Source organism: Zalophus californianus, chromosome 8 (genome assembly GCF_009762305.2).
Source record: "Zalophus californianus isolate mZalCal1 chromosome 8, mZalCal1.pri.v2, whole genome shotgun sequence".
NCBI lineage: Eukaryota > Metazoa > Chordata > Mammalia > Carnivora > Otariidae > Zalophus > Zalophus californianus.
Window position 1 is genome coordinate 57,158,817 of NC_045602.1, and position 14,972 is coordinate 57,173,788.

General features: G+C 36.9%; 1 protein-coding gene across 2 annotated transcripts in view; it reads right to left on the reverse strand.

Annotated features, from left to right (window-relative positions):
* The window catches only part of ACTR2 (actin related protein 2), a 37,530-nt gene extending 22,724 nt beyond the window's left edge, over nt 1-14,806 (reverse strand). Inside the window, exons 1-4 of one of the 2 annotated variants that reach the window (XM_027621461.2) lie at nt 14,616-14,797; nt 7,634-7,744; nt 5,591-5,605; nt 2,057-2,272 (exon numbers count right to left, since the gene is read on the reverse strand). In XM_027621461.2, the coding sequence (XP_027477262.1) occupies nt 2,057-2,272; nt 5,591-5,605; nt 7,634-7,744; nt 14,616-14,663 (390 nt within the window). In that variant the 5' untranslated portion in view covers nt 14,664-14,797. Of the gene's footprint in view, nt 1-2,056; nt 2,273-5,590; nt 5,606-7,633; nt 7,745-14,615 lie in introns of both variants that reach the window. The other variant, XM_027621463.2, reaches the window with a different exon arrangement.
* Between the last annotated feature and the right edge of the window lie 166 nt (nt 14,807-14,972).

Sequence of the window (14,972 nt, forward strand, 5' to 3'; positions counted from 1 at the left end):
TAAGTAGTATCTGCAAAGCTACTAAGACAGAAAAAATTATTCTAAGTTTTTACCTCATATATAACAAAAGACAAAGACATACAGTTCCTACCTCATATAAAACAAAATATAATGAAAGAGAACCTTGGAAAGTTACTTATCTAAACTATGAAGAATGCAGACTTCTTGCTTTCCGTACCTGCTTCCCTTAGAGCCCTTCAAGCTCCTCTCGCTAACTCCCACCTCCCTGGTCCTTAGCCTTCTCATCACTGTCTGCTCCCATTTTCCTGGTGAACGGATTATCTATATCCTGATGACTCCCAAGTTTCTATCTCCAGCCTCAGACTTTTCTCCTGAACTTCATCTTTTACAGGTTTCCCTGCTATCCGAAAAGTAGAGCATTCATATGGAAATCTTAGGTAAAGCTCAAATGTTGTAAATCAAAGAAGCAGTTACCATTAGTTTATATGGAAAACTCAGTGTTCCCAAACCCCAAAAATAACCTCTCTTAGGCTTTTTTTGGACACATCGTGCTAATGGATGCACAGAATAAAACGAGATAAAGCACAGATGTTCACAGACACAGTTCAAAGCTATGGCGCCTTGATGCTGAGTATAGTTCCGGGGTACAAGTTTGGCGGGGCCCCTCTTGCTGCTCTGGGTGCACGCTGCCTCTAACAGCTCGCTGCAAAACAAATGCTGAATGCAGTTTTCGCTTGTCCCCCCTTTTCAAACAAGTGAAAATCCTCCTCTGGCCTCCTTCAATTAGTGAAAACGGGTACTAATGTAGGTCTTTGGTAAAAGTGAAGTGGCATAACATGAACTTTTGAAAAGTGGGGAATACTTCTATCTCCCTGACATTTTTGATTGGACGTCTAATGCGGGCCTACCATGTCCAAAACTGAACTTTTTTTTTTTTAAAGGATTTTATTTATTTGACAGAGAGAGGCACAGCAAGAGAGGGAACACAAGCAGGGGGAGTGGGAGAAGGAGAAGCAGACTCCCCGCTGAGCAGGGAGCCCGATGCGGGGCTCGATTCCAGGACCCTGGGATCATGACCTGAGCTGAAGGCAGACGCTTAACGACTGAGCCACCCAGGGGCCCCCAAAACTGAACTCCTGATCCACTCCCCTCAAATCCTGTTCTACTTATCTCAGTCTTTTCCCATCTCAGTTGATGGTAATGTCATCCTCCAGGTGCCCAAGCCAAAACCTTTGGAGTCATCCCTGACTCTCCCCTCTATTACCCATATTTAAAGCATTACAAAATGCTTTGGCCCTACCTTCAAAACAGATTTAGTCTGGCCACTTCTCTTTACCTCTGCTGTTATTACCCCTAATCCTAACCATCATTATCTTTTGCCTAGATAACTGAAAGTCTTCAAACTGGTCTTTCTTCCACCCTTGCCTCCTTATGGTCTACTCACAACACAGCGGCCACAGAAACCTAAACTGGAGCATGTCCCTAACCCAGAGGGGACATTTCGCTCAGAGTAGAATAACTGTCTTTAAGGGCCTGCAAGGCCCTAGATTATCCTGACCTCATCCCGTTGCTCTCCCACACTGGCTTCCTTGCTGACTCTCTAATACACCAGGCTTGTTCCCATTTTAAGACCTTCACACTGCCTAGCTACTTCCTTTGTCTGGAATGCTTTCCCCCCACATATCCCGGCTGATTCCCTTATTCTTTAAATATCACCTTCTCTCAGAAGCCTACTCTCACACCCTATGAAAAATATAACCCCCGCAACCCCCTAAACCTGCTCTCTCCCCCTCTTTAGCATCTATTATCTTCTAACAAACCATTCAATTAACTCACTTTGTGGGTGGCAGGGGTGGGGTGGGGGTGGGGGGTGGGTGTCACCTGCCAGAAAAATAAGTTCCATGGCAGCAGGACTTGGTTTTGTTTACTGATATAGCCTATTTAGAAATAATGACTAGTTAGGTGCTCAGTAAATAGGATGGGGGGGGGCAATTATTTTCATTCCTTTTATCCTTAACAATGGTAAAAGGAAGAACATCTGCTATAATGTCACATCACAGAAACACATACATACACATCCCATTTAAACACTTACCTCTACGATCTTCTCTCTGTTTTTGGTTGGGTTCATGGGAGGTTCTGTGAGTAAGATTTTACAATTTCTGGTATCTATGTTAAGTTTCTCTGGTCCAAATGTATAATCCCACAGATGCTTCATGTCATCCCAATTTCGTACTATGCCATTTTCCATAGGGTAGTTAACTTCTAACATTGAGCGTAATTCACTTGCTTCATCACCGACCATAAGATCCTAGAAAATTAGAATATCAAGGCTTTAGGCCAAATTTTTGCATAAAATATCTTCAGAAAATTACATTCCCATGACATTTTGGAAAACTTGGGAATAATTTAATTTTAATTTTTCTGGCACTTTCAGATAAAGTTCTTCATTCCACAAGTTTAAAAAATCTTTTCTTTCAAGAACAATGCCTTGGAAAGTTTAATCATGAATAATAAAAATTCTTATGTACAACGTGGGTTAAATCAATAAATGGACCTTACCTTTAATACAAATGTTTCCAAAAGAAGAGCATTAGCACAAATAAACCCCACATTTTCATATTTTGGAGGGTTTTGTATGAGGTTTCATCTGTTTCTTTTGCTCAAATGTTCAAAAAATAAGGCCTGTGATATGTGAAATAGCACATCAGGGAAAAAAAAAACTTGTAGAAAAATGCTCAATGCATGCAGCACAGTTCTTTGTACTAAATATTGAAATGGTAAGTGTAAATGATACGTCTTAATGTACTACAAAGCATAATGAAAGAAGTTAAAAAGTAAATGATTCTTTATTATATTGTAATAATGTAGATATGCACCACATAACTTGCAAATTTCACAAATTTCTACCTGCACATGCCTCAGAATTGAAATTAAGTCTCTATATATGCCTCACCAAGATCAATGGAAATTTGTAGAGACACCAAAAATTAAAACACAGGGAAACAATTTTTAAAAATTAGCTCATGAGCAACATTTCCAACCTTAAAGTATAATACTGGAAAACTATGCTAGCACACAAGAAGCAGAGTACTCACAAGTCTTGTCTCCAAGGAGAGCATACTTAAGATGACCCACATTTGAAAAGTCAAATTTTGTATGTATAATAAGGCTAATGATGTCATAGAATTTAAGCTTATTTTAAAAGTCAGCTAGTCAAGATATGAAATAATCCTGACTTCTACATATACTGATAAATTCAACTTAAAAAAGCTATCAGAAATAGCTACTGTTTGCTACAATACCATAAATCTAAAACATGAGGAAATGAGAAACATTAACATAAAATGTCTCAAAATAAGGTTTAAATATATATGAGTTTAAAACTTTTAAAAATAACAATTTAAAAAAAGATCAGAGGTAAACCAGGGTGAGGGCTCAAAAAAAGATTTCTGGAAAATCCACTGAAAGCAACAACAAAAAGGAAAAACAAAGTTAAAGCAGATGCCAGAAACGTTCACGAAAACTTCTCTGTTGCAACTAATTTCTTATAAAGTTAATTTACCATAACTTAAATATTCAAATTTCTTAAACATTAACTGTTTAAAATCATCTGATAGGAAAATGGAAAATTAAAAATCTGCATCTGTGAATTCTAGTCAATGACATACATATGTTGAATTACTTTAGAAGTACATTGATACTTTGAAATACACCAAAAAATGAGATAGATTAATAGAGGGATGAATAAATATGTAATATGTCAGTAGAGTAAATATTAATGTCAGAATCTAGGTGATGGGTGTATGGGTTTCACTGTAAAATTCGTTCAACTTTGTTATACGTTCTAAATATTTAATAAAAAATTAGGGGGGAATCTATACCTACAAGAACACACATTACTTTTAACCATTAACAAATATAAAACACAATTTTGTTACTTACTTTCCTCTAGAATGTATCATTCTATGTGTTGTACAAAGTTAATAAATTAATTAGATGGCTTATATAATCAATATACATTCACAACTATAGTTCATCAAATTTACAATAAGTCTGATTTGATTTCATCAGAATATTTACTTTTATTTCCATGCAAGAATAGGGATTTACATATGTCTGACCCAATACCAACTCAAAATAAAAGCCTCATCTATCTACTTCTAGAGCATACATACTATAAAGAATTAACTGAAAGAAACATCTGGCACTGAATATTTTACAATCCCTCTGAACAAAGAGGAAGGACAGTTAAAATATTTATCTGTATCTAAAACTTTAATTTAAAAAATCATAAAACATATAATCTTCCCTAGAACATTTCAACTTCCCAGAACTATAAATGCCAAGAGCTTTATGTAACTTGCCCTCATACCTCAGAACCTTAGATTTTTACCACCCACCTCATCCCTGGACTTCAAGTCTGAACTACCACCTGTTACCTAAGAGAATGAGAAATCACAGTAACTGTCTGAGATGCTCTTTCAAAAGCATTTATCTTTTATGAAAAGCAGGCAGTGTAGATTATATTTGCCAAGAATTATTCTGAACAATGTCACCTCAAATTGGAAAACAGAGTGAACATACTTTAAAACCACAATTAAATCCTTAAGAAGGAAATTCCATTAAAAAAGTTTGTTAATAAAGCCTACGCTGTTCTCTGAAAGTATACACTTAATCTCAAGATTTTAAGACTAATGCATGATCTTTTATTTAGTATAAATACAGGAATTTCCAGATTTAAATGTTTTCATTTATCCAAAAGAAAACTCCACAAAGATACTCTTACTAATTAAAATATAAATCACTAGAAACGCCTCATCTTTGTCAAAACTGCTTACAAATAATATCAAAAACACACAAACCTGAAAATACCTACTATTGAAGCACTTAAGGACTGTCACAGAAAAATATAAAGAAGAGTGCATTGTCTGGGATGTGCCCCGCACTTTAGTTCAAAAGAAAAAGGGGCCACACAATGTTATTTATTTAGGGGGAAGATCTGCTGTTTATGGAAAAGTCTTATAAGACTTTCACATTTTTCTTATTTATCCTCAGATAATGTTGTAAAAATCTGCTCATCAATAAAAATGGTATAGGAAACAAGTCAATCTCTTTTCCTCCCTTACTATCTATAGTTATTGGCATATTAAAGTTTTACTCAGTTTATTACACATTTGCTACCCGACTGGATGCAAATACATACAGACTATGATAGGCAATGTTCGATTTAACATTGATCAATAAAACTGATTTATCCAAATGTAACAACTTCACCCCAATTCTCTGGATCACACATATTCTAAATAAAGCTACTTGGTTTCTAATATTATGCACACCACATTCCATTTTAATTATAACATTTATCTACAAGAAACACAAGGAAAACAATTCAAAACTATGTTAGTAATTAGTTCTGGTTTGGTCCATTGTATGCAATCAGGAAAGTATAGGACTTAATTAGTTGCTACCAAATTGAAGCAATGGAAAAGGTTAAAAATCAAAGTACTTAAAATTAAAATATGGAATTGCCCCCCTCCCCAATACTACAGGGACACAAAACAACAACTACTGTTCCATCAAGCAAAAGTGGAAAACAAACAGAGAGCATGTGTGTAACCTCACTTACCATCTTTTTGTTATTCTACTTCAACAGGTCAAGAAAGGTGAAGAAAGAGAAGGTAGAAGTAAGAGTCAGAAAAGGCCTAAATAAAATCCTCACTGAAATTTTTAAACATACAAGCAATAGAGACAAATTAGGTAGAGGTCAGATGCAGTACTATATTTTACGGAGTTAATAATTAGGGCCAAATTAACATGGACAGTTATTACTCCTGAATGAAAATTAACTCATTAAACAATTTAAATTTCCAGTTTTTAGTCTATCACATTTCAGCTAACAAAACACAAAGTATAAGTCAATCCACTAGGCATAGGAATTCCAAAAAGTCAAGTTTCTTTAATTCATTACTGAATTTAAGAACCTTAATTAAGGAAATTAAATAACAGAAAAGGTCTAGCTGAGTAGGTAGAGGGTGAGTTTAGAGTGGTTTTTTTCTAAGCTCTACTAGTCAAGTTAAATTTGACACAGATTTCTTTTACTATTTTCTACTTGAAGAATAAATTAACTAGAGAGACTTAAAAGGTTGAGCAGATTGAACAGAACTGAGCCAAGAGAACACAGAATGACAAACCATACAAGCAAATGCTACTGGGGAATTCCTTAGCAAAAATGTCTTAGGATATAGACTAGTTTCATTTCTATCACTTGGCCTTAAAAAGCAAGAAAGTGGGAGTGAAAAGGTACATAATCATTTGTGCCATGTTAGAGAATAAAATGGTTATATATGATGTATCTGTACACCTCAAAAATGTTATTATCCATAAAGTATATAAAAAAGAGACATTCTTTAAAAGCCTGATACTGACTAAAATGTGTGACTTCCAACTTCATTAAAAAAGCTTGTCCTTATCACAAGTATCGGCTAAATTTTAAGTCGTTCATTTAAGATTAAATTCAATCAGAATGAAAGGCATTCACAAAAAGAGAATAAGGTATCCCCAAAATTTCCCAAAAGACCTTGAAAAAAATTATCATACCGAATGTCCCATTTGATTGTAAAATAACAAAACAGAGGCCAGAATCATTCACTACCTTAAGTCTTTAAAAATTTAACCCAGAACCTCAGTTTCAGTTGACATTTGTATTCATTGTGTATCTCAATTCTCTAGTACCAAGAGCAGAGAGCTACCAAGTAGCAAATATCTCCTAGCTATTACTACCTTCCTAGATATCTCAAACAAATATCCCAAAGAGGTACACTTAACTCGTATTTCAAATGACTCATAATCTAACTGAAGTTCTGCCAAAGACTGTCCAGACAGGACACCAACAATGCTAGCTGGTTCACAAATAATTCAATAAAAGGGCCCCTAAATTCGACTGCATTTTTCATAATCTGATCCCTAGGCCACCTTAAGAATTTAAGTCAATTGGTGACCGCTGTCCTTTTGATTATTCTATTTTTTTCTTTTAAAATATTGTAATTCCCACTTGATTTCCAATTCCTTTAGGACGGAGAAAAATCTATCATCCTTAATGTCCAGTCTCTCATGTTAAGTACAGTGAGTAGGCAATGACAACCTTCCTCCTCTCTCCTTACAGTAAGATAAATAATGCAAGGCCAACTCAAGACTTGCACTGCTTCTTCCTGTACGTTATGGAAATCAGTTACTATATTAGTGAAAAAAGGAACCAATAAGATTTATAGCCTGTGTTTTCCTGACTAGTTACATTAAAAAGTAGGAGGGATCAGGGCATGAGAAGGAAGGAAAAGTCTTAGGTCCCAAATAGACACTAACATATAATGAAAAACATATGGAACTGAAAGACATAAAAATATCAGGCTTATTTCTTTTAAACATTATATGTAATAAGGGCTTTAAGTCCCTAATACAATAGTCACATCAATATAAAAATCTTATTAATAAGAGTTTTACTCCATTCAGACAGTAATGGCATTTCAATTTTTGTGTCTTCAACTGCTGATATAAATTGAAAATATAAGATATTCTGCCTGTTTGTTCTTCATGGTATTGTATCTTAAAACTACTTAATTCAAAGAACACCCCACAAGTTTTGATCCTCATTTATCAATAAATAAAATATTACCTTGATTTCAATGTTTCCCACTTTGGTGGTTGATCTGATAATAGGTCTTCCAACCAAAGCTGGGAAGATGTGTTCTGGAAAGTTAGAGCCTGCATATCCACACTTCACAAACTGGAAGAGAACAGTAAAAGTGGGTTAGTGTCAAGGTATTTACCATGTCCATTTAAAAACAGCATCTGGAAAATACCACTTTGCATTTATACAGTATTTTAAACTTTTGGTGCTTTCAAATTATCTGAAGTAGTTACCCAATCTATCCTATCCACCTTTTATTTCCTTTATGGCATTGACTACTTAAGAGTTCATGTTTATTTACCAGTTCACTGCTTATTTAGTGCGCAAGATTCCCCACTATAGGGAAAGTCTCAGGAAAGCAGGAAGCTTAAGCTGAGCAGTTCATAGTTCATGGTGGAGTCCAATGCCTCAAAAAGATCTTAGCACGCAGTGGTCACACAAGTGAGAAATGGGACAGATTCACTCAACAAGTGCTAAGAATTTTTTAAAAAGAGAAATGTTAGAAACTGAACAGAACTAATGCTTCAATTCTAAAGCAGGCTTTCATTTATCTCTGGCAATTCACTTAAGCAACATTTAACCAAAGTGGGGGAGGAAATGGCATCTGGACTAGCATCACGTTAAAAAAAAACATTTTGGGCATTTTTGACTGTTTACACTTTTATGTTTAGATATATGTATTTAGTAATACCAGGTAACCAGAATTTTATATTCGGATAGTGTAGTTCTCCAGTGAGGGCATAACATGACTCTGATAATACTTTGTAAGAAACTGATACGCTAAGTGATTTAACAACTACAGTAAAACAGAAAATAGAACCAAGGGTTTTTAATTTTTGTACCAATAATACAGTCTGTTCAGTCTTATTTTTAAGAGCAGACATTGCAAGGAAAATGCAATTCAAAACTTCAGTGTGGGAGGAGGAAGCTATAGACCAGGAAATGTAATCATTTCTACCCTCTTCATGTAATCAGTCTCTACCCTCTTCTTTAACAAGTCTTTTTCATGTAAGTTATATTGTGTAAGGATTTTTGTGTCTACTGATGAATCTCAAGTGCCTAGAACAGTGTCTGGCACATCAGAAGGGCATACCATATAAATGATCAATAAAAATTAAAAGTTTTGCTGTTGATTTGGGAGTAGACACTAGGATTGTTTTAATACAGAGAATATGTTTCATGTTGAGAAAAAGTACATTGTTTCATGGCTCCAGGCACCATACATTCTCTGAAAAGAATTAAGGAACCAAAAACTAATGATGTAATATATGGTGATTAACATAACAATAAAAATTAAAAAAAAAAAAAGAATTAAGGAGAAAAACAGTATCTGAGTGTGACACATGACAATAATAACAAAAAGGTTGACAGAAACTATTAACCTACCCCTTGACAGAAAGCTACTTTGTACAAGGAACTGTTTTATTTGATGGTGGTAAAACTTAGCAACAATCTTAAACTTACTGACTTTTGAGTAATCCGCCAAAATACAGAATTTTCATATTTCAAACATCTCTAACACCAACCTTGTTGGAAATGTTGATGAACCACATTTAATTATAAATAGCCTAGAACATTCTGCCATCCAGAATTTCAAGTGAATTTCAAGTCTTCTATAAATAGAATTTTTAAAATATGTTAAAGTCATGACTTATGCAGATTAAAGCTATGAAAAATCTGTCTGAAATACCACCTGAATTCCTATCCTCTCAGTTCACATTTACATTCTAGAATCTACATAAAACATACTGCTCATATACATTTTCTTCCAAACCCACAAAACCTAGTCCTGGTCTGTTAACCTCTGAGCCACCAAGGCTAGGGTAGTTTTCAGTTACAGCTACTCGTTTCTTTTTCTTTTTTCTTTTTTTTTTTTTTTTAAAGATTTTTTTTTATTTATTTATTCATGAGAGACAGAGGGAGAGAGAGAGAGAAGCAGAGGGAGAAGCAGGCTCCCAAGGAGCAGGGAGCCCAATGTGGGACTCGATCCCAGGACTCTGGGATCATGACCTGAGCCGAAGGCAGACGCTTAACCATCTGAGCCACCCAGGCGCCCCTCGTTTCTAAAACTATTACAATTCTTACTGGATTATCTTTCAAGGCAATAGTAGGATATGATGACATAGGAATAAATTTTTTTTTAAGATTTTATTTATTTATTTGACAGAGAGAGAGAGAGAGTACGACCAGGGGGAGCTGCAGGCAGAGGGAGAGGGAGAAGCAGGCTCCATGCTGAGCAGGGAGCCTGATGTGGGGCTGGATCCCAGGACCCTGGGATCATGACCTGAGCCGAAGTCAGGTTCTTAACCTGAGCCACCCATGTGCCCTAACCATACCCAAATTTCTATATGAGTAAAATTTATCATGATCATCAGCCTAATACCAGCATTAGTCATAATTTACCTTATATTCCAAATACAGAAAGCAGATATTAAATTCTTACATTTACCTCAAAATAATGAACAGATAAGGACACTGGCTGGGTCAAAAGTGTCCCTTCCAGGCTGAAAATGCTCACTTATATAGTTATAAATGTTTTTAAAGAAAATTATAAAATGAATGGCTGAAAAAAGAATCAACAAGTTTGTAAGGGTCATCTTCAGCATATTAAATATAAGCAAATGATTTAAGAGAGAAATCATATTAAAAATTGAAGGCGGGAGGACGAGGCGGCATGGGAAATAAATCAAAACCTGGTGCAGGGTGGAGGCTGTGAAGGTTGACATGCTTCCCCTCTCACTCTGAACTACACATACTCAGAAATACACGACACGGCAAATATATAAATAATCACATTTGTCAATGTTTACTGATTATAAATGTTCAGATGGGTGGTTTATATCTTAAAATTCTTGTTTGAGCATATTTAAGGGATGAAATATTTGCCAAGTGACCAAGGTAAAAAGACCTCCTTGAAATATGAGACCCCCTGAAATTATAAAAACAATTGTAAACCCACTTATTCCTGTGCTTTACAAAATAAGGAAAGTTGGCATTTAATTCAAATTAAACATATCAATCACTTATTAATGAAATTACTTATTCAGCTTAAGCAGTAGCTTACTGGAAGTAGATGCTGCCTAGTAATCCAGCACTAGCACTTCTACAGGGCATTAGATACTCGGTCAAAATGACAAAAGCTGCACTATTTCACATTATTTCAAATGTGAAAGCATTAATATCTACAATAACAAGAATTTAATTAAAATAATCTATTTCTTAACATAAGATGAAGACACAATTTGGCATTTCCTTTCTTGGAAAAAGTCAGTACTTTTAAAAAAATCTAATTCATGTGATAAAATGCAAACAAAATATTCTTTTCTAAACTACTCATTTGGTATCATTTTAACCTTGCAATACCTCCCCCAGTCTAATCATTTTAAGACTTGGACTTCGTTCTCTCATTGTGTGCAAGAAGGCTGTGTTTAAGAAATAGATTTTACCAAATATAGTTTCCTCCTCATAGCACTGTGGTTTGAACTGGCTCCCTAACTTGCCACTGAGTCATCAAATGGTAAGAACGTGAACAGTATAATGTTCTTTCAAGCAAAAATGCAGAAAAAAATGCAACTACATTTGCTCTAAAAGTACCTTTCTCTCCCCAAAAAATAAACTGGGATTTATAAATCCATTTGAGCTTATTTAATTTGTATTTTTCCTTTATTAATTTAATCTGATGGTATTGATATGCTCATTAATTTAACTGCCTAGTGATTATTCTCATCTTAAGCCACAAAAATATTTATTCTGTTTCAAAGCATTTTGCAGAGTGAAGCCACATTTGTTTCTGGTTTGTTCCTACTTCAAGCACTACTAAATTCAACATATAAACTAGGATAAATCTGATAAAGCACGTTATTAGCAACAACAAAAGTGAGAATTATAAATGAAAGCATAATTATCCTAGCACTATAAGCTACTTTGTATCATTAGACCCTAAAACTTCTACCAGTCACACATTAAGCACAGGAGTCTTCCCTGTCAGTGAACTATCTTAATGCTGATGAGATCACCCAAGTTTGGTAGCAATACACACCAGGAGCCTGGACCCAACTCTTGAAAGACACCTAAACCTAAGAAAATCTCCAGATTTTCATCTGTCTGGCCATTTTCAGTGGCTCTATTTACATGGAAGCGCTATTTTAGGTTTGAATGGTTATGAAGATGAAATGCATAAATTATTGGAATCAGGTAAGTTTTCCTCCTCTAGGCTACCCTAAAGAGAGACCCTGGTCTATTTGGGAGCTAATGGGGAAGAGAGGCAGGACCAACAACCAGCATGTGATCATAAGACTCACCCACTCAGAGCATTCCAATTAGGGCCTAGTTAAAAAAAAATCAATTTCTCAAATAGCCTGTAAGTCTAAAAGCTAAAATGTGTAAGAGGACAGTTACTTTAGGGTAATAACTATTTACACAAGTTTTTAGAAATTAAATTTGAACACCTTCTGTAATATTTAGTTGTAGATAACTCAGTATAGCTTCAGGTACCTAAACAAAATCAAGAGGACTATGAAGTATAAGCAGTAAGAAATAGAGAATTTCTGGATTTAGAATCCTCTAAATTTTCAGAAATATCACAGCATTCCTAGCTACATATTACATCAGAACTGTTTCTTCATTTGAAGCCAATCATGTCTATAGGAAATCCGGATAAAATTTTAAAGTAACTAGAAATGTAACACCAAATACATAAATTGTGTTCAAATTAAGTACATTTTTCCTTTACTGATCTCTTAAGATACAAGATTCTTAAATTATGGATTAGCCATAAGCCTAATCATTAACATATAATCAGCTTTCTAACTCAGGTAAACTAATGAAATAGTAACAAAAATGAACTCACGGCTAACAATCCTATTCTAATTGAATGGAAAAACTCATACACCACAAATACAGAGCTCGTTACCCTTCAAGGAGGAGGAAGCCATTGAAATATAATGGCTCTGATTTCTAAAGAAAGTATCAGACATATTTTAAAAAATATTTTAAATTCCATTTTTAAAGTTTTAAATCTATTTAGAGGTCAATTTGAGACTACAGGGGGAATCGGGCTACTACTTTTTTTTTTTTAAAGCACCTTTAACTGAGTTTTAGCTGTAAAAGTAATAAATGTTGGGCGCCTGGGTGGCTCAGTCGTGAAGCCTCTGCATTTGGCTCAGGTCATGATCCCAGGGTCCTGGGATGGAGCCCTGCATTGGGCTCCTGGGTCGGCAGGAAGCCTGCTTCTCCCTCTCCCACTCCCCCTGCTTGTGTTCCCTCTCTTACTGTGTCTCTCTCTGTCAAATAAATAAATAAAATCTTAAAAAAAAAGTAATAAATGTTTATAGTTAATTTGGTTTAAAGACATTCTCACATGTTTTGTTAAGAAACAAAACAGAACACTTCCCAATAATTCAGAAAAGTCATGAAGTCTTTCCCATCTTCCCTCACTCTTATCCCCCAGGCTCACCAAGTAACCGCTTCGAACATACCTCTCCCTCTAAAACTTTCATGTACAAGTCTGTGGACCCAGAACACTCACATAAATAGGATCATTCTAAAACTTTTTTTTAACTTAACATAAATTTTAGACATGTTTCCACAGTGGTGGATCTTTTAAGTACCCCATTTTGTATGGATGTCCCATTATATGATAACTCTTCTTACTATCGTGTTTTTAACTTAGTTCATATAAATCTACTATAATTATTGCTTGTACAAGTCTGTAGCACAGTAAGGGCAGTATTATGTCAGTAAATATCAGCTCCCTTTTCCCCCTCAACAATCCAGTATCCGAAACGTTTTAAAGTTCAAGTAAAATCTTTTTTTTTTCAGGTGTACAACACAGTGATATGACAACTCTATGTTATGCTATGCTCACCACCGGTGTAGCTACAATATAATGCTATTCAATACCAGTGATTATATTTCCTATGCAGTCCTTGTCATCCTGTGATTTATTCACTCCATAACTGGAAGCCTATTTTAATTTATACATCACATTTATGGAAAAAGAAAAGTCACAAAATATTGCAACTCCAAAATGGTTAGTAATCATTGTAATGTAGGGGGAAATGATCACTATAGAATTCATCCCAAAGAAGTAACATTTCTATCTTCTAATGTGCTACTCCAAATAAGTTATTTTTTAATGGAGGCGGGGGGAGGTAGGTTTGAAAGCAACAACTTTCAAATCAGTGTTTTAGCCAGATTTTTACAATCATTTGCCTTTTTGAATCTTAAAGACTAACATGATCTGTGTTCTGCATCTAAGGGAAAAAATGGGGGAGGGGGAAACCAAAATTTGTCAACTTCCCCCAAGGTCCACAATTAACACTTGGGCCTTAAAGGGGTCCTAGATCTCCCAAGATCAACAGAACATACTGTCTCTGCGGGGCTGCACGGAGGCCAAATTCCCAGCATGCAGAACAAAAAGTAAATGATGCTTTGCTCAACCGCCCCCCCGCCTCAAAAACTGCGAAAGGGCTGCGGCTCGCCGCATGACAGCACTTCCCTTTTTTTTTCTTTAAACCCGTTTCCTGCCTCCCGTTCGGTATCTTCAACTACACAGGAAGAGGAAGGCCTCTGGGTCTTTCTCCTTTCTACAGAACCAGTGACCCTGGGAAATGGAACCCTTATCGAACAAACCTACCCAGTCTTTCACCCCTCCAGCCCTTCAGCCAAATTGTTCCCATTGGGGCGCGGAGCCGGCCACCGTCGGGCAGCGGACTGGGTCCCCCTCCAGCGTCGGCCTTGCCCGCCGCCCTCACCCCGAGTTGCGGAGGTGGCAGGGTCGGGGAGACCAGGACTGGGCTCAGTCCGCTCACGCTCCACGCCCGCGAAGGCCGGAAGCGCTGTCCCGCGCCCCTCGGTCCCGGCGGCCCGAGCGCCCAGGGGTGCAACCTCGGGCGCCGAGGGTCCACGCGCCACTAGCACATCCCCGCCCGGGCCTGTGGCCACGGCTTCCCAGCCGGGCGCTTACCCCGGTGCCGTTGTCGCACACCACCACCTTCCTGCCCTGGCTGTCCATCGTCCGCCCGGAAGAGAGCCGCCGCCACCGCCGAACGACCTACAGCCCCTGCTGCCCGGCCCTTTCCTCTTCCTCCTCCTTCCTCGCGGCCCCTCCTTCGGCCCAACTTTCTTCCCCCAACCGGAAGTCGCCGCAGGCCCCACCCGCTATTTAAGGTACAGTCTGCACGGAAGGGGTGGGGGAATGGGAGGGAGGAGGCCGAAACTGGCTGTAGTGAGACCCAATAAGAGACGGAGAAGTGTCGAGGCCCCGCCCACAACTCCGGTTTTTGCTTCAGCTCCATCTCAGCCGTAGCCGTCACCGCCCACC